An 18,923-nucleotide genomic window follows, 5' to 3' on the forward strand; every position below is an offset into this window, starting at 1 on the left:
GCCAGCATGCCTGACAATCGGCCACGATTTGACAGCCCCCCTCCTATCTTCCATGAGCTGTCTCTCCCAGAAGTGCCAGTCTCTTTCAGCTCTCTCCTGTGGCAGCTGTTCCGGATCCTCCATCATTTCTGTTGCCCCTCTTTGTGCCTTTTCCTATTCTGATCCATCTTTTCCGGTCCCTGCAGAGTGTCCTGGCAACGGGCTAGGGGTGGGGTGCCCACGGCGGCTGTGGCGTGAGCACCCCGGGGCACAGGACCGCTGGAACGCGCTGTCTAGCTGACAGCCCTGTCCCGACAGGCCGGCCTGGGACACGCCGGTGCGGCTCTCTACGCTGGTGCTAGCAGCAGGGCGGGGCGGTACCTGCTGTTCAGACGCTCCTGGCACTGCCTGATGCGGCCGCTGCGCGGGTGCCCGCTCTCGACGAGGCTGCCGGCAGCGCGGTCGACGCCGTCGATCTGGGAGGCCGGCATGCTCATCTCCTGCTCCAGGATGTCAAACCTGCGGGGACACCGGCAGCGTTGGGCAGGGGCAGCACCGGGACGAGCCAACCCTGCAGGCACTGTGCTTAGCTCCCCACCCTGGCTGAGCTGGGCACAGGCCCGGAGCACGGGGCATTTCCCACTGGCGCCGGGCGGCATCCTGGGCCGAGCGCCCAGAGCCAGGAGCTAACCCTGACGATGCCACGTGGTGTTTGCAAGCAGCGCCGGGGTGGGCGAGGGACGGGGCTGCGGCCGTCGCACATAAGAGCAGCCAGACTGGGTCAGACCAAAGGTCCATCTAGCCCAGTAGCCTGTCTGCCGACAGTGGCCAATGCCAGAGGCCCCTGAGGGAGGGAACACAGCAGGTAATCCCCACATGATCCCTCCCCTGTGATCCATTTCCAAACAAACAGAGGGTAGGGACTCCATTCCTCCCCATCCTGGCTAATAGCTATTGATGGACCTAACCTCCAGGAATGTACCTAGCTCTTTTTTGAACCCTGTTAAAGCCCTGGTCTTCACAACATCCCCTAGCAAGGAGTTCCACAGGTTGACTGTGCACGGTGTGAAGAAAAACCTCCTTTTGTTTGTTTTAAACCTGCCACCTATTCATTTCCTTTGGTGACTAGTTCCTATATTATGGGAACAAGTACATAACTTTTCCTTATGCACTTTTTCCACACCAGCCATGATTTTACAGACCTCTATTATATCTCTCCTCCCCCGGATCTCCTCTTTTCTAAGCTGAAACGTCCCAGTCTTTTTAATCTCTCTTCATATGGGAACCGTTCCAACCCCCTAAACATTTTTGTTGCCCTTCTTTGAGCCTTTTCCAATGCCAATATATCTTTTTGAGATGAGGCAACCACATCCATATGCAGCATTCAAGACGTGGGCGTACCATGGATTTATACAGAGGCAATAAGATATTCTCTGTCTTACTCTCTATCCCCTTTTTAATGATTCCTAACATTGTGTTTGCTTTTTTGACTGCTGCTGCACACGGAGCGGATGTTTTCAGAGAAACCTCACATAAAGCAAGGCTCCCTGCCCACTGTTGAGCATGGAGAGAGGGAAGCCAAGGAGCCACACACACCTCATCCACACCCACGGCTGTCAGCATTCGGGGGGCGCCACAGGGAGGTGGCAAAGCCGGAGATGCTGGAATAGGAGGCTTCCCTGGCCCCAGGTCCTACAAGTACCTAGCTAGCTCAGGGCTGGGGGGAAGAGGGTACCTGGCTGTCCCCCATGGTGGTACCTGTGCTGCACTACGTCCAGGTCCTCCAGCGTGTCCGGAATCTCCATCTGCTCCAGCCACTTCTCCTTCTCGCTCATCCACAGCTCGCAGGCGTCCGTCTCGCTGAAGATGGTGTAGAGATCCAGAGCATCCTGCAGCTTCTGCCGGCGCAGCTCCGCCAGGGACACCACCTCGGCGTAGAGGGCCCGGATGGCCTGCAGCCGGTTCTGGAACTCCGGGGCGCCCCGCAGCTCGGCCGGGAAGCTCTGGGCCTGCTGGCTCAGGCCGTCCATCACGCCCTTGTTGTCCGCCACCTCCTCCAGCAGCTCTCGGTGCTTTCGGACCAGCGCCTGCGTGGAGGAGTGGTCGTGGCCCACCTCGTCGCTGGCCACCAGGCGCTGGGCATCCTGCAGCCAAGCCTTCAGGTCGTCTGCATCCACCTGGAACTGGAAGAAGCTCTCGGCCACCCGCAGGTTCTTCTCGCGGAAGGCGGCCAGCTCCTGGAGCTGCGCCCACAGCGCCGCCACTTTCTCCGTCCTGCTGCGGATCCGGGAGGCGCCGAAGTGCCCCCGAGCCACCATGTCCTCCCCGTCCTGGATGGTTTGATGCAGGCGGGTGCCCAGGCCCTGCAGCTCGTCCTCAAAGGCCTTGTGCTTCCGCTGCAGGGTGAGCACGCTGGTCAGGTCCTTCCCATAGTCCAGGGAGGAATAGATCTGCTCCTTCTCCTTGATCCAGCTCTCCGCCTCGTCCAGCTCCCAGAAGAACTTCCACAGGCGCTTGGACTGCTCCAGCCGAGCCTTCCTGGCGGCCGCCATCTCCAGCAGCTCCTGGTGGCACAGCTCCAGGTGGCTGACGCGGTCCCGGATAACCTGAGGGTCGCACGGCCGATAGCCTGTGGGGGGCGGGGGAAGGGAGAGAACACAGGCAGCTTTAGAGCAGGGAACGCCGTCCAGGGAATCCCACCTCCCAGCTACAGCAGACACACCCTAAGCCACTGTCACGTTACTGGATCTTGAGGGGAACAGCCAGATCACTGATGCACCCATAGGTGGGGGTGTTGGCCCCAAAAATGGTATAGAAGGGGGCCATGTGAGGTATTGAATAGAAGCTTACTGCCTGATAATCCTATGTACGCTGTTCATGTGTTTGTAGAATGTCGGTGTGTGCAATTATTAGCATGTAATTGTATGGACACTGAAGATTTCCCTGCATGTGGTTGAGCATTGGGCAGGGCCGGGCCTGTGGACATGCTAATTAGCGAGGCCCTGTGGGACAATGGCACTCAATGGGCCAAGGACACACCTAAAGAATGGGGGCTGTCACCTGAGAGCTGCCAGCAGGGAACACAGAGATTGGCCGCTGGCCAGGTGACCAACTACAGCCAAGAAGGGACCAGGAAGGAGGTATAAAGAGGCCATGTGGTCGACGCCATCTTGGTTCTCATTTCAGCACTTCATCCCAGAGGCAGCATTGCAGGGATCGAAGAGCCCGGAAGACCTGTGAACCCATCCTGATGCTAGGATGTGCAACAAGAACTTTTAAACCAGCAGCTGTAACATCTCTGCTAGAGCCTGCATCGAGGACTGGGAGATTCGGTGCATGTAACGTACTATTCTTGAACAACCTCACTCTCATGCTTTTCTTTCTTGTGATAATAAACCTTTAGATGTAGATTCTAAAGGATTGGCCCAGTGTGATTTGTGGGTAAGGTCCAGAGGGTAAATTGACCAGGGATCTGTGGCTGGTTTCTTGGAACCGGACAGAACTTGTTCGGGGTAGGTGGGATTGGGTGCTAGGACCCCCCTCCCACCTGTGCCTGAGGCCCGGGACTATCTGGGGCACGGATATTGCAGGGGTGTCGGAGGGGTTTTGCTCATGAGGCTTCAGGCAGGCTGCTGAAGCGCTCTGTGGGACTGGTTTGTGGCCTGTTTGGAGAGGTCACCAATATGGGGGCTGTAAGGAGCCCCGGATTTGAGCAATTCGCCCTGAGCGGACGCCCTCAGCTGTGCCCGGACACGGCCCGGTCCGTCACAGCCACGAAGCCAGCCGTCTCCCTAGCTCTCCCACTTGGTGTGCTCGTTTTCAGCGCTCTGGCCTGGAGCAGTAAGAACACAGATGGCTTTCCGCCCCGCCATGGGCCCTGCAACTCCTCTCTGGGGAGATGTAGGTAAAAGGCGAGCCACCAGGGAAGGCTCGGGGCAGGGCTGAGGAGAGGTCAGAGCAGGGATGTGAATGCTCCCTTAAGGGGTGAGGTTACCAGTTCTGGCTGACTGGTATGGGCAGGAGCAGCCCCTGTCCATGGTAGGGCTCAGGGGAACTTCTGCAGCTAGGCTGGAGTGGCACCCCTGCCTGCCTCCCTTCATTGGTTAACTGGTTAAACGCAATGTCTAACCGGTTACCCAATTCAATGGGATTTTACATTCCTAGGTCAGAGCGGTACCATGTGGCTCCTTTGATGGATGCTCACCCAGCCTCGTCCCCTGCAGCCGGCGCTGCCAGGACGAGCCGTGCCGCTCGCCCCTTCCACCTACCGTCGCCGTTGGCAAAGGCAAGGGCCGCCGTGCTCACGTCCTGCACCTTCTCCGCCTGGAGGGCCATGTCGGCTTCCACCAGCTTGTGCTTCTGCAGCAAGTCCTCCACCTCCAGCAGGTGCTTGCCGAACTCGGGCGAGGAGAGCCGCGCCTACACGGAGCAGGGCGAGAGGGAGCCGCGTTGGGGCGGGGCGACTCATTCACCCTGGGGACAAGCTACGTTTCCTTTCCCTGGCCCTCGCCTGCAGCACCCTGTGCCTGTGCCACCGGGCCTGGTTCCCAGGCCCCTGCTCTAGAGCCTTGGGTTCTACTCCCTGCTCTTCCACCGACTCATCTGAGCCCTTGGGCACGGAACCCTTGTGTGCCTCAGTTTCCCCCAAGGGGGGATAATAGTGCTGTCCCTAGCTCATATGGTGGGGGGTTAGAAGCATCATTAATTAAACATCTGTACCAAAAATTGCAGAGGGAGACAACAGGAGCAACCACAAACACGTGACAGGAGGCCTGGCACAGAAAGGCTGGGTCCGTGCTATCACTGGGACAGCAGGGGGCGCTGTTCCACCCTCTCTTACAAGTCCTTCTCTCAGCAAGCGATGCCGGGTCTCTGGCGAGAGGCTGCATTGGCGCCAGTCTTGGGATGCCCGATCTCTGGCGGGGCAGCTCTTCCAGACAGAAGAGGGTTTGCGCTCTGCTTGGACCTCTCCACCCAAAGGCAGTTCTCGGGCCAAGGCCCTGGGTGTGTGGGCTGAGCATGCTGTTTAGGGCCACCTCTGTTCCAGGACTGAGTTACAGCCTGGGTAAATAAGCAACAGGCACTAAGTAGCCAGACCCCACAGCAGTGATCTCTCCTCCGTTAGGAAGCCGACCCGCATGGCACCCAAAGCTGCTGCCACTTGGCAGAGGGATAACTCGAGGGGCTAATAAATAACTAAAAGATGCATGAGAGACCTGCCCTGTGCTTTAGACCCTGGCTTTGATTCCCCACCCCCGAGGCTCTACCACCACAGACCCCGAGGCAAGGTGTGATGGGGGGGGGCAGCTCCCCGGCCCCAGAAGGGGTGGGGCCTCCGACAAAAGGAGTGGGGCCAGTGACAGCCAGCCCTGAGTGCCCCACCTCTGGCCGCTGCCATGGCTACTATGGCAACGGTAGTATAGGGCCCCAAGCTCCTTTCCCAGAGCAACTGCCCCCTCTTGCCCCCTCCCCATCAGTGGGCCCGGCTCTTTCCCCTGAGGCCCTGCCCTCCACCTCTTCCCGTCCTCTCCCGAGCCCCCCGCCTCGTGGTGCCTCTTCCAGCCCCACTTCACCCCCTCTCCCATGGCCCCACTTGCCCATTGCTCCCCACCCACCAGCCGCCAAACAGCCAATGGCCGCGGCACGGCTAACCGCCAGGGCCCCGCCAAGCAGCAGCAGCTAGTGGGCGCTGGCTCTGCGGGTGCTCCGGGACCCACGGAGTCAGCGCCTGGGCCCGTGGGCAGCAGGCCCCGGAGCGGGCTCCGGTCCCGGCCCTGGACTTGCTCAGCCCCCCCCCGGCGGCCTCACCTTCAACTCGTCCATCCAGCTGATGCTGTGCAACATGTCCTGGAAGAGATGCTGCAGTGTCAGGTTCATTTCCAGCCGCTGGCGCCGGGCGCGCAGCAGCTCCTGCAGGTAGTCCCACAGACGCAGGATGTTGTCCTTCCGGGCCTTGATGCGCTTGAGGTCGTGGTAGTTCTCCGCCTCCAGCTCCCGGGCCACCTCCTCGATGGCCTGCACCCGCTCCTTGTAGGCCGCCGTGTCCGTCTCGAGGGCCTCGTGCTTCTTCTTGGCAGCCTCCACCGCCGGCAGGTCGCAGCCGAAATTATCCTGCCCAGAGACAGCCCCGCTCAGGCACAGCCCGCCCCGACGCCGTTAACGGGAGTGGAGCCTCTGAACCCCACCGGTCGACAGCCCAGGCCTCTGCACCTCTGTCCAGCGGGGACACAGGGAGGCACCCAATGCTCCGGCAGGCCCCATGCTTGCCCCACGTGTCTGTGGGCGGTGCAGCGAGCCGGGGGGCTGCACTGCATGGGGAAGTAGGGTCTGGTGGAGCCCACAGGGAAGGGGGAGTCACACACACTGCCAAGCAGATCATGGGCTTCTCGGGGTGCCAGAAATGCTGAAAACTTGGGGCGAGGCAGGGCACTGTGTTAGGTTGCACCCGAAACGATGAAAGGCCTAGAGAACATGAGCTATGAGAGCAGACTGAAAGAATTGCACTTGTTGGCTGTGCCTACACTGGCATGAATTTCCGGAAATGCTTAAAACAGAATAGTTTTAGTTATAAATATTTCCGGAAAAGGAGCGTCTACATTGGCAGGCTGCTTTTCCGGAAAAGCCCTTTTTCCGGAAAAGCATCTGTGGCCAATGTAGACGCGCTTTTCCGGAAAAGAGCCCCGAGCGTCATTTTCGCGATCAGGGCTTTTTTCCGGAAAAGACTACTGGGCTGTCTACACTGGCCCTTTTCCGGAACAGTGTTCTGGAATAAGGACTTATGCCTGAGCGGGAGCAGCGTAGCTTTTCCGGAATAGCGGCTGATTTTGTACAGTAGAGCGTCGTTGCTTTTCCAGAAATTCAAGGGCCAGTGTAGACAGCTCGCAGCTTATTCCGGAAAAGCGGCTGATTTTCCGGAATAAGTGGCCCAGTGTAGACACAGCCGTTTAGTTTGGAAAGGAGAAGACTGAGAGGGGACATGAGAGCGGTTTTCAAGTATCTAAAAGGGTGTTACAAGGAGGGTGGAGAAAAATTGTTCTCCTTGGCCTCTGCGGATAGGACAAGCAGCAAGGGGTGTAACCTGCAGCAAGGGCGGTTTAGGTTGGACATTAGGAAAAACGTCTGAGCTGTCAGGGTGGTTAAACACTGGAATAAATTGCCCAGGGAGGTCGTGGAATCTCCATCACTGGAGACATTTAAGGGCAGGTTAGACAGACACCTGTCAGAAGATCTAGAAGATGCTTGGTCCTGCCGTGAGGGCAGGGGACTGGACTTGGCGTTCTATGATTCTATGAAAACAAGGGATTTTCTAAGCTGGATGACTGTGAAACGTGTGTTATTTGTTTTCTAACGCAAAGAAAATGTGGAGACCAATGGTTGTTTGGAACCAGAAAAATCACAGAAAAGTTTCAATATTGTTTTTCCGATTCGTTTTTTCAATGTGCTGCCCATGTGGGAAACCTGCCACTCGGTGGGGGGAGGGACGTCACGTTTCTGCTGAATCTGCATTTTTCTCCCCAAAGGGCTTTGTACAAAATAATGAGGCCAGGCTCCAGCTCCAGGGCCCTCTCTGGGCCGGGTGCATCGTGGAGATGAGCTGTCCCAGCCTTTACAGAGCTGTAGCTTGCGCTGCAGCAGCATCGGTGGTACGCTCCCTGGGTCAGTCCCGGCTGGGACTCATGCCCAGACCCGTGCAGGGGCTGATGACGCCAGGCCTTAGTGCGGCCGGGTGCAGCTCTCCGGACAACGGGCAGAGGAAGGGCCATGAGGGGAAGCAGGGATGTGCTGGAGGGGGCACGGGGCCTGGGGCAACCCCCTGCTGCTGCCCCAGGCATGGGGCTTGGGGCGACCTCCCACAGGCTCCGCCTCTGCCCCACCCCCACCCCGAAACTCCACCCCTGCTCTGCTCGACTACACCCCCTCCTGCCTCTTCCCCTACCCTGACTCCCGCCATCCCAGTGAATGCGGGAGAGGGGGAATCCCTGCTGTCTGTCCATAGGACAGTTGAGGCAGCTGCCGCAGGACCCCCCCAAGCGCAGGACCTGGGGCGGCCAGGCAGGACGTGGGGTAAAGCTCTGCGCTCACGGCCAGGCCGCCGCTGCGAGCGCCAGCACACACCGCCCTCCACGGGCTGCCCATCGGCGCCACCCGATTACGGCAGCCCTGCGTCCGGCCTGCTGCATCCCCCCGCCGGCAGCCCGCTCCCCCGCACCTGGGCCAGCAGGCGCTGGTTTTCGCTCAGCCACGTCTCCCGCATGACCGCCTTGCGGTCGAAGCGCCGGGCCAGCTGCTCCAGCTTCTCCTGCCGAATGAGCTCGTTTCGCAGGGCCAGCTCCCGCTCGTGCTCCGCCTTCTCCAGCCATTCCCAGGCCTGCTCGGCGGCAGCAGAGGGAAGAGTGAGGCCCCGCCCGGGCACGCGAAACCAGGCGGCAGGCCCGGGCAGGGCTAATGACGTCCCCAGCAGACGGCCCAGCCAGAACGCCCCCCGCCTCCCTAGAACCCTTGCTCCCCCGGGAATCCTTCGTGCCAGCAACCTGGGAGGAATCGCCCCTTCCTGGCAGCCGTATTGAAATCTGTGCGGTATCGCTATGTGCTTCCACGGAAACGACCGCGGAGCCCTACGGAAATCCAGGGAAGCCCCCGCCTAAGGTTAAGCCCGTGGTTAAACCCCCCTGGCTCCAATGTGAGCGGGGCCCATGGGCAAGCTGCAAACAGGCCCCCAAAGCGGAGTGAAGCCCCGGGCCTGCCCGCTCTGCGCCTCGGGGCCTGTCTACGCTGCTGTCCGGGCTGCCACCGCTGCACACGCAGCTTGGATCCGCAGGGAAGCCGCAGCCGCGTGGGCCACGCAAGCCCAGCGGAGGTAGCTATCTGGTAGGGGCGGGCGCCAGATCAAAGCTGGCTGGGGGGGTGTCTCCATGTGCTGGGGTCCCACCCTCTGACTGCCGGGCAGACCCCCCCACGTGACCCGGGCCCCCCCCCCCGCAGGTGGGAGGCGGCAGGGCCAGGTACCCGGTTGATGTCGGACACCAGTCTCCCTTCGTGCGGGGTGAACACTTTCTGGTTGTTGGCTCGCATCCGGGACTGGATGGTGAAGAGCAGGACCTCGAGATTCCCCTTCTCCTGGAACCTGCGCGGCAAAAAGGGGGGGTCGCAGTCAAGGGCCAGCCCTGCCACGCCATCGCCGAGGGACGGCACGTTCCAAGCCAGCTGGGCCCCGACAGGCAGCAATGGGCAGGGCCAGCAGAACATCCAGGTGACTGTGGGGCGAATTTACACGTTTCCACAAGGGGGGGGCTAGCGGGCCCCCGTACGAGGCACCAGTAGGGCCTCCTCTGGAATAGTGCTGCCAGCTCTGGTCATCTGGCTCGGGAAAGATGGACGCAAACCCCTGCTGCGGAGAAGGGGTTGTAACACCTGCAGGGGAGACCCAAGCCCAGCCAGCTGCAGAGCACAGGCGCTGTGGGGTGAGCACTGGGCAGGACCCAATGCCCCACACTTGGGGGGCAGGCTCTGACCCTACTGCCTCCACCCCCAGGCTTTTCATTGAGGCACGACAGGCCAGCAAGAGGTACAAACCAGTCCCAAGACCCTGAAGGTGGAGAACTAAGTTCCCTGTAAGCTGCATGGATGCACAGCAACCTAGTCAGTGCTGCGCAGGTGCTCAGGGAACCCGCCTGGCCCAGATCCACCAGCATGTTGGTGCAGAGAGAGAGCTGGGGGAGTCTTTTCTCCCTGGGACAGCCTGCACCCCAAGCCCCTCACCCCCAGCCCCACTCGGGAGCCTGCACCCCAGCCAGATCCCTCACCCCCCTGCACACCAGCCCTCTTTCCCTGCCCAGAGCCCCCCTCCCACATGCTGATCCCGTTGGCTCCACTCCCAGCACATGAATTTTGTGATGCTACACGTCACCTCCATACTAGTGCACACCATAAAATTCATTCCACACCGAGATGGAAGGGAACGCTGGCTGAGAACCACGGCTTTGGACTGCATTTCAGCCAAGAGTCGATATTAAGGCTATGTCTACGCTATATCCTTTTCCGCAAAAACATATGCAAATGAGGCGAAGCGTGGAATATCGCCATGCCTCATTTGCATAATTAACGAGGCACCGTTTTTGCACAAAAGGCTTTTTATTCCCGGAAGAACGGCTCTTGTGCAAGATGGGGGGGTTTGCGCAAAAAAATGGAGCCTCATTAATTATGCAAATGAGGCATGGCGATATTCCATGCTTCGCCTCATTTGCATATGTTTTTGCACAAGAGAGGGGCAGTGTAGACATAGCCCCCGAGAGGCAGCATGGTCCAGTGGGCAGGGCATCATAAGTCTGGGTGTGGTCCCCGGCTCTGCCACCCATCTTGTGCTGCAACCATGGGTGAGTCATGGCTGCTCCACGCCTCAGTTTCCCCAACCGCACAGCTAACGCTGGCTCCTTTGCGAAGCTCACTGAGCTTGGCGGATGAAAAGTGCCGTAAGGCCAGCGGGGACGGCGAGTACAGCGGAGCCGGCACCTGACCCGAGGGCTGCTTACTTGGGGGGCTTTTCCACAGTGCGGTAGGTGCTGAAACACTGCAGCTGCTGCTGCACCCCGCTCAGGGAGTTGGCAAACTTGCGGCTGTTGAGCACAGTGATGGTTTGCTCGATCCAGGTCAGCAGGTCGGAGGCCAGCCCTCCGTAGCGCTCGATCATCCGCTCCATCTCCATCAAGTGGTCCATCACCTTCAACAAGCAGAGGAGAGCGATGCTCTCAGCCGGCTGCTGCCACCACAGCGTCTGAGTGTCTGCATGGCCGGGGACCCCTCTGGGTGTCTGCCCAGGGAGGTGCCCAGCGGGAACACCAGGCCGAGCTGTGCTGGGCTAGGGCTGGGCCCCCCACATCACAGACCCATCACAGGCCAGACACCTGACCCTGGGCCAAGCTGGGCTGGGTCTCTCTCTTTCTCTCTCTCTCTCTCTCTCTCTCTCTCTCTTTCTCTCTCTCTCTCTCTCATTGTCTCATGGCCTTGGCCAAAGGGACTAGTGCAGGGATGGGTGATAATTTTTGATGGGGGGGGCACTGCAAGATTTTGGCAAGTGGTTAAGGGCTGCACTTTTCTATGGAGTGTCTGCGGGGTCTGGGATGGAGGTCGGGTGCAGAAGGGAGCTGGGGGTAGGTGGCTGGGTGCCGGAGACGGCGTGAGGTCTGAGAGGGGGCTTGGCTGAAGGAGGGGGTGGTGACCTGGGGCAGGAGATTGAGGTGCCAGGCCAGGGAGGGGCTATGGGTGCAGGAGAGGATTCTGACTGGGGGAGGTGCTGGAATTGTGTACTGGGGGGAAGAAGGGTGCAGAAGGTTTGGGTGGTGACCTGGGGCAGGAAGTTGGGGTGTAGGAGGAAGTGGGGTGCTAGAGGCTCTGTCCAGGAGGTGCTACCTAGGCGGCTCCCAGACAGCACCCCAGCAGGACCCCCGGACAGGCTCCGATGATTGTGCCGGGGGCAGGGGCAGCGCGGGAATCTCCCCTCCCTGCGTGCGGCACAGAGGCCCACGGCGCAGCCAGCTGCTTTGAGCGGCCTGGAGCAGCGACAGACAGGGGCCGGCGGGGCGGGCTGCAGGCCAGATCCAAAGGCTTGGCGGGCTGGATTCAGCCCATGAGCCGTATCTTCCCGCCCCTGGACTTGCTCTTCAGCCGGTGTGCACACTTCACACCAGCCCTGGCCCCTTAGATTCAGGACTGCACCGAAGAACAGGCCACGCGGCGCTGACCTAAAGCAGAGCAGGCCTGGGAGATGCCGGCAGAGCAGGGGCTGTGATGCAGCTCCTGGGGGCTATGCTTTGGGAGGGTCTGCTGGGTTCCCATCCCTTGTACATATGTCCCGGGAGTGCCGTGAACTGCCGCAGCGGCTTCCGGCTGGGTGACGCCTGACCAGAAGAAACGGGAGGTCCTGGCACAAGGAGGCCGGAGCCCCGGGCGCCGTGCTCACCTTGCCGACCCGTTTCCCTTCCACCGCCAGCACCTTCATCTTGGAGAAGTAGTGGTAAAACGCCACCACGTAGGTGATGATGGATTTCTCGTCGGGGTTCTCCGTGAAGACGTCTGCAGGGCAGAGCGGCAGAGGAGGCAGTTAAGGACGCTGGGAGAGAAGGGCTGGCTGGAAATCGTGGGCGTTCGGTGAGGCACCGCGCCCGAACCCAAAGCGTTGCCCCCGGTCGCGTGCGCCAGTACGTCCCATTCCCCGCCCCTCGCCCTCCAACATGCAACGGCAGCCGCTGGGCGAGGGGAAAAACCCTGAGAACGGTCCATGGCACAGGGGCTACAAGGGGCCCGTTCGTGGATGCAAAACCGCTCCCCCCACCACGGCCACGAGGTCTCCTTTCCCGGAAACCCGCGACCGCGGGCAGCCTTCCCGCCACTGCTTGGATGAAAACGGCACCGTGGTGGGGACGCCGGCTGACTTCCTCGGGGGCTTGCACCCTGGCTCTAACCAGGCCTGGCGGCTCTCCCCAGCAGCAGCAGCTGCACAGCACACAGGCAGGCCGGGGCTTCTCAAAGGGGCGCCTGGCACAGAACGTGCCCTATGAAGATTACAGAGGAATACGGGCTCCTGGCTCTTGTCCGGCGTGTGTCCTCGGTGCATCCCAAAGTGCCTTCCAAAAGCGGACAGGAGCACTGGGGATCATTTTTTACAAATGGGGAAACTGAGGCCCGGCTGGGGCATGACTTGCCCTAGCTCACCCAGCAGGGCCAGGAATAGAACCAGTCCAGTGCTCTAACCACTGGGAGACATTTCCTAACAGCACAGGAAATTGCAGAATGGGGGAGGGTGCACGCAACCTTGAATATTTTGCCCCAAGCCTTCCCATGCAGCTCTGTCTTTGTGTGGGGGCAGGGCGAGGCAGAGCCGAGCGCATGGCAGTTACCTCGGGGGGTGTACCTGGAGGCTGAGGGGTCTCTTACCTTCCGGGTCGAGGAGCTGGGTGATGCCCAGCTGCCGCTCTGCCACGCTGAAGGCGTGCTCCAGGTTGTGCCGGGCGTTGGAATGCTCCAGGTTCTTAAAGTCGATCAAGTCGGGCCTGAAAATGCAGAGGAAGGTTGCGATCTGCACGAAGGGAGCGGAAGGAAGCGCCACGTGACCAGCGCCATTGTCAAGCTGGCAGCTGTTTGGGTCCTCGTCCAGCCCTCAGCTCTGCAGGATCCGAGCACCAAGTCCCTCGGGCAGCTGAGCAGGGCTACGATGCCCTGTCGGCAGAAGGGAAACTGAGGCACGGCGCCTAAGTGACTTGCTCAAGGTCACCCAGCAAATCTGGGGCAAAGCAGGGAGCTGAGTCCAGGTTTCTCAAGTCCCAGGGCAGGACACAAACCGTTGGGCCATCCTAGCCCCAGAACGCTCCCCTCCCCCCGTTAGTGAGGGGAGACAGGTGTCCGTGTTGCCCCTGGGCGAAGGGGCTCTGACCTGTGCTTGTGGATCAGGGCGTTGAAGGCCAGGCCGTCCTTCCAGCTGGAGGTAAAGTTGGTCACGTTAACATGGGGGTAGCTGCAAGGCAAAGAGGAAACATGGTGTCACCCTCTGGCCCAAGTGCTGTGCTGGGCATGGCTCCCTCTTCCTCTCCCCCCCATGCTGTGTGGTCGTGTGAGACTCAGATACGTGCCTGGGAAAACAGAGGAACCTACCAAAACCAAAGGGGAACCGGGAGCCTGAATCCCAGAGAAAGCCACTTGAGAAATCCCAGCCTTCCTATTTCTCTGTGTGGTTTTCAACGCCAAATACAGACGCTAAGCACGTCTTACACCGTGGGAAGGCAGGATGCGCCTAGCACGCCAGAGGGACACTAGACTATTGGAGACACAGACGCCCCCTCTCCCCAACCCCCACTGGTGCCAATGGGATTCAGGTGCCCATTAGATGGTGGGAACTCCAGATGCTGCTCTCATTCCGCAGCCGGGACTGGAAAACGCCAGTGCCCATAAACCAGACTCATGTGGTCGCTCTGCTTCTTGGAGTGGGGGAGAGTGACTGCAGTTGCCTCATCTCAAAAAAGATGTCTGGGCACTGGAACACGCTCCGAGAAGGGCAGCAAAAATGTCTAGGAGTACAGAACAGGAGAGATTAAGAAGACTGGGATTCCTCAGTTTAGAAAAGAGACGACCAAGGGGGCTCATGATAGAGGTGTATACAATCATGAGTGGTGTGGAGAAAGTGACTAAAGAAGAGTTATTTACTCCTTCCCATAACATAAGAACTAGGGGTCACCCAATGAAATAGATAGCACATTTAAAACAAACAAAAGGAAATGCTACTTCACACAATGCACGGTCAATCTGTGGAACTCCTTGCCAGAGGATGTTGCGAAGTCCAAAACTATAACAGGGTTAAAAAAAGAGCTAGGTACATTCATGGAGGACAGGTTTGTCAATAGCTATTAGCCAGGATGGTCAGGGGCGGTGTCCCTAGCCTCTGTTTGTCAGAAGTTGGGAATGGGCGACAGAGGAGGGATTGCTTGATGATTATTCCCGCTGCGGCATTTGGCAGTGACCACTGTTGGAAGGCAGGATACTGGGCTAGATGGGCCTTGGGTCGGACCCAGTCTGGTGGTTGTGATAATCGTTCCTAGCATTAGCTGGATCGTACCCCGCCGTTTTCATCTGGCACCAGAGCAGCAGCGCTTCCTTGGCAGAGCGCGTCTCCTGGCCTTCCGGTGTCTGGACGATGATGTCTTCGATCTGAGAGAAGGAAAAAGCCCGTTCCAGAAGAACCCCGACTCCAGAAGAAACCAGAGGCGCTCCCCCTCCCACCGCCGGGAGGAACGGTTCAGCCGTCGGAGGCTCCTATGTGCCCAGCGACTCGAGAGTTCCAGAGACGGGAACCAGCCAGGAAAGGCCGACGCGACCACGGCCTTTTCCCTCCCCAATGGAGCAACAAGGAGACGCTTAGAAATCTCCCCGCGGGATGGACATGCCGAAAAACGTTCGGTTTGGGAAAACGGAAACGAAACGTTGGGATTTGAAAGGAAACAGTGGAGCCAGGTGTCCGAGCTCCTTGGGCCAACTCGCGCTGCACCCCAGGACTCCCTGGGCTGCTCCCGGAGAGCCCCCTGGCGCACAGCAGTGAGCTGAGGGGCCCTGAGAGCCCACGTGCCAGGCGGGCAGAAGCAGGAAATTTTGGGGTGCCCCAAGCACCGGTCTCCCTTCTGCCCACCCCCTCTCCCGGGCAGCAGCTCCTGCCACCCCCGAGCCGGCTCCTCCAGGTCTCTGCCATGACTCTGCCCCAGGAGCAGCGCAGCAAGCAGACGGTGACTTGGATCATGTCCGCCTATGCCAGCCCCACACCGGGGGCAGAACACGTCCCTGCTGTGCAGACCCGGGGGCAGCCCTGGGCAGCAGTTTCCTAACAAAATCCTGGGGGTGAAAAATGCAGATTTAGCAAAACTGAAACGTGCCGGCTGGACGGGAACAATCCATTCCTTCACTCAAACACACTTCCAATGTCTGGCTCACGAGGCCGCTCCGGGTGGAAACAGAAGCCCGTTTGCCGAGGCAAAAATCTGTCTCTTTAAAGGAAAACGGTCAAGCCAGAAACACAACGGGTTGACGGTTTGGGTACAGAGGCCCCTTTTCCGGCTTTTCGGTTTGGGAAAATGGTCAAACGTTTGACGTTGCACCCGGATTGGGATGGGAAACATTTCTGAAAGCTCGAAAGTTTTCACAGGACGGGAGACCTGCTCCGAGCCCAGCAGGGGCACGGGAAGGGGAGGCAAGGGGGCAAGGGCTGTAGCAGCAAGTGAGAGCGCGTTGGGGGTGGAGAAGAGTGAGCAGGAGGCAGCGTCTTGGGGGGAGGAGGGAGCAAAGGAGCAGGGAGTGCGGGGGCGGGGCCTCGGGAGAAAGCCCAACATGAGGACAGGGTCTTGGGGAAGGGACAATATAAGGGCAGGGCCTGAGTGGGTAGGGGTGCTGTGAGGTGGGGCCTCAGGGAAAGGGCAACAAAAGGGCAGGGTCTCCAGGGGAAAGGGCGAGGCCTCAGGGGACAGGGCGGGGCCTCAGGGAATGGGGCGGGGCCTTAGGGGACAGGGTGGGGTCTCAGTGGATGGGGCGGGGCCTTAGGGGACAGGGCAGGGTCTCAGGGGAAGGGGCGGGGCCTTAGGGGACAGGGCGGGGCCTCAGGGAATGGGGCAGGGCCTTAGGGGACAGGGTGGGGTCTCAGAGGAAAGGGCGGGGCCTTAGGGGACAGGGCAGGGTCTCAGTGGATGGGGCGGGGCCTTAGGGGACAGGGCAGGGTCTCAGGGGAAGGAGTGGGGCCTTAGGGGACAGGGCGGGGTCTCAGTGGATGGGGCGGGGCCTTAGGGGACAGGGCGGGGTCTCAGTGGATGGGGTAGGGCCTTAGGGGACAGGGCAGGGTCTCAGTGGATGGGGCGGGGCCTTAGGGGACAGGGCAGGGTCTCAGGGGAAGGGGTGAGGCCTTAGGGGACAGGGCGGGGTCTCAGTGGATGGGGCGGGGCCTTAGGGGACAGGGCGGGGTCTCAGTGGATGGGGCGGGGCCTAAGGGGACAGGGCAGAGTCTCAGGGGAAGGGGCGGGGCCTTAGGGGACAGGGTAGGGTCTCAGTGGATGGGGCGGGGCCTATGGGGACGGGGTGGGATCGTAGGGGAAGGGGCAACATGAGGGCGGGGCCACGTTTTAGGCACCAGTGCCTCCCCACACTTTCAGGCAGCTTCCGCTGCTCCTGCCCCCCTGCTTTCCATGGGACGGGCAGGGAGAGGCTGCTTCTCTCTCCGAAACGGGTCCCTGGCTGGGCTGGGAGCCGGGCCTACCTGGAAGCGGAGGATGATGGTCCAGATGAGGCCCAGCACCAGGCGGTGGTTGCCGTCCACGATGTCGTGGGAGCCCATGTTCTCCAGGTGCACGTGCTTCTCCTTGAGGAACTGCAGCGCCTTGTCCACGTTCTCCAGGCAGTGGATGCGCATCCGCCCCTTGGTCGGCTTGGGCTGGGGCACGACAGCGCGCCGGTCACCCGAGGGGGCCGTGCGGCCACCAGGCCTGGTGCCGCTGGAGCGTGCAGGCGCCGGAGCCATGCACACGAACCCGGGGAGGCCGAGGAGACCGGCTGGCGGGGCTCTCCCTGCGCCCTCCCCAGCCCGCTGCAGGCCTCAGACTTCAAATAAAGGGATTCGGCCCAGAGCTATGGGCAGGGACTCCCGCTCAGCGAGGTTAAGGCAACAAGCCAGAGCTGGAAAGCGGCAGCCGGGCCGGCGTTACTGGCCCTGGCCCTGCACCACTCCTGAAAGCAGCTGGCATGTTCAGCAGTGGCTCCGTGTGCTGCCCCTCATCTACAGGGAGGGGAGGTTCTGCAGTGGCTTAGGGATAGGGAATTTGCCTGGGGAGCACAGGGTGGTGGGTTCGAGTCCTCTCCCCACTCACCCATCCTAGGAGCAGCAGCACAGCCCATGCACGGTGCCCCAGGGATGGAGCTGGCTACAGGGTGGTGGACTAGAGTACCCCCCTCTCAAGTAGGCTCCTTGAGCTGGGGCAAGGGCAAGTGTAGCTCAGGGAGGTTCCCTTGTTTGTGGTAGCTGCAACAGGTGTGCGAGAGAGCCTCATGTTCACATGCAGGCTACCAGCTACCAGCTGGGCATGTGCTGGCCCCCTGCTCCTTCTGAGCTCTGCCTGCAAGGGGCCAGCTTGATGGTGGTTTCTGTGGGCCAGACATTTGTCCATGTTCCCCCTGGTGGGGGACCCCTGCAGCCCACCACACACTCCACCCTTAATGGAGCTGCAGGGCCTAGATTCCCACGGGAGGGGCTCTCATGATGCACTGCCTCTCCACCCCGAAAGGTGCATCCTGGGGGATGAAGTCCTGCCGGCGGCACAAGGCAGCCAGCCAGCCTGCAACTCCCATGCAGCCCTGCAAGGGTTTCAAATCTTTTTGTCCCACCAAGACAGCTAAGACAGCTAAGTCCTTCATAGCAAAGCGTTTCCAGACCAGCCCCGCCCGCTGCACCCCCTGAGATGGCCACGTTTCCACGCTGCTGCTCCCGACAGCAGAGGAAAGGCTCGGAGGGGCACCGGCAGCTGGCGCCACGCAGCCTGGCGGCGGGGAACTCACCAGGGGCTCTCCCGAAAGCACTTCCAGTAGCTTGATCAGCATCCGCCCGTCCCGGAGGTCCATGTACAGGTCGGAAATGCGGCAGGTCACGCGGGCGAGGTGGGAGTTCACCCACTTGGTGAAGGTTTTCTTCTGCACGGCTTCCCGCTCATCTGCAAGGGGAGAGAGGCCCGGCGCCCCGCTGATGAGTCCCGCCCTGGCATTCTGGGACAGGGAGCAGAGAAACAACTGCCCCAAGCACCATGGAGCTGGGCCCCGGGCCAGGCCCACGTTCCCGTTCAGGAGAGCCCACAGGCAAGCACTTAGCTTGTCGGCCCTGCTCCACAGCGCTCATGCTCACCAGGGCCCACCACACGTCCTAGGTCCCGAGGCCATCTGGTCTGACCTCCTGTGTGACACAGGCCCAGAGAACTGCCCCAAAATAATCCCGAGAGCAAAACTTGTAGCCAAACAGCCAAACTGGACTTAAAAATTGCTGGTGATGGAGAAGCCACCGTGAGCCTTGGCAAATTGGTGCACTGCTTAATTACCTTCACCATTAAACAGTCGCACCTTCATTCCTGTCTGCATTTGTCCAGCTAGCGAAGCTTTGGTTTGTGGTTTCATTACTTACAGGCAGTGATCGATCACTCCTTAACACGACCAAGCACATTTTTTATTTTTCTGGAGGAATTCAAATACCAGAACATGCTGGCTGAAAACCGAAACCCTTCCATTTAGCAAGGCAGCCACGCCGTCTGCAGGGAGCAGTCATTCAAGTGCCCCATCCTCCCATTCTTGTTGGTAGGCCAGTGCCCCATCCTCCCATTCTTGTTGGTAGGCCAGGCTACCTGCTCAGACTACATCTCCCAAGATGCACCCTCTTGTGGAATGAA

The 18,923-nt window shown here is 60.2% G+C and overlaps 1 protein-coding gene across 2 annotated transcripts in view; it reads right to left on the reverse strand.

The window, feature by feature from the left end:
• Nucleotides 1–18,923, reverse strand: part of SPTB (spectrin beta, erythrocytic) — a 99,675-nt gene that overhangs the window by 48,682 nt on the left and 32,070 nt on the right. For both annotated transcript variants that reach the window (XM_075928868.1, XM_075928869.1), the window contains exons 3-15: nucleotides 18,049–18,200; nucleotides 16,757–16,930; nucleotides 14,582–14,673; nucleotides 13,406–13,486; nucleotides 12,910–13,025; nucleotides 11,936–12,048; nucleotides 10,509–10,696; nucleotides 8,986–9,103; nucleotides 8,189–8,347; nucleotides 5,788–6,090; nucleotides 4,248–4,398; nucleotides 1,738–2,608; nucleotides 361–498 (exon numbers count right to left, since the gene is read on the reverse strand). In XM_075928868.1, the coding sequence (XP_075784983.1) occupies nucleotides 361–498; nucleotides 1,738–2,608; nucleotides 4,248–4,398; nucleotides 5,788–6,090; nucleotides 8,189–8,347; nucleotides 8,986–9,103; nucleotides 10,509–10,696; nucleotides 11,936–12,048; nucleotides 12,910–13,025; nucleotides 13,406–13,486; nucleotides 14,582–14,673; nucleotides 16,757–16,930; nucleotides 18,049–18,200 (2,656 nt within the window). The remainder of the gene's footprint in view (nucleotides 1–360; nucleotides 499–1,737; nucleotides 2,609–4,247; nucleotides 4,399–5,787; nucleotides 6,091–8,188; nucleotides 8,348–8,985; nucleotides 9,104–10,508; nucleotides 10,697–11,935; nucleotides 12,049–12,909; nucleotides 13,026–13,405; nucleotides 13,487–14,581; nucleotides 14,674–16,756; nucleotides 16,931–18,048; nucleotides 18,201–18,923) is intronic.

The sequence above is a fragment of the Pelodiscus sinensis genome, chromosome 4 (assembly GCF_049634645.1).
Source record: "Pelodiscus sinensis isolate JC-2024 chromosome 4, ASM4963464v1, whole genome shotgun sequence".
Lineage (NCBI taxonomy): Eukaryota > Metazoa > Chordata > Testudines > Trionychidae > Pelodiscus > Pelodiscus sinensis.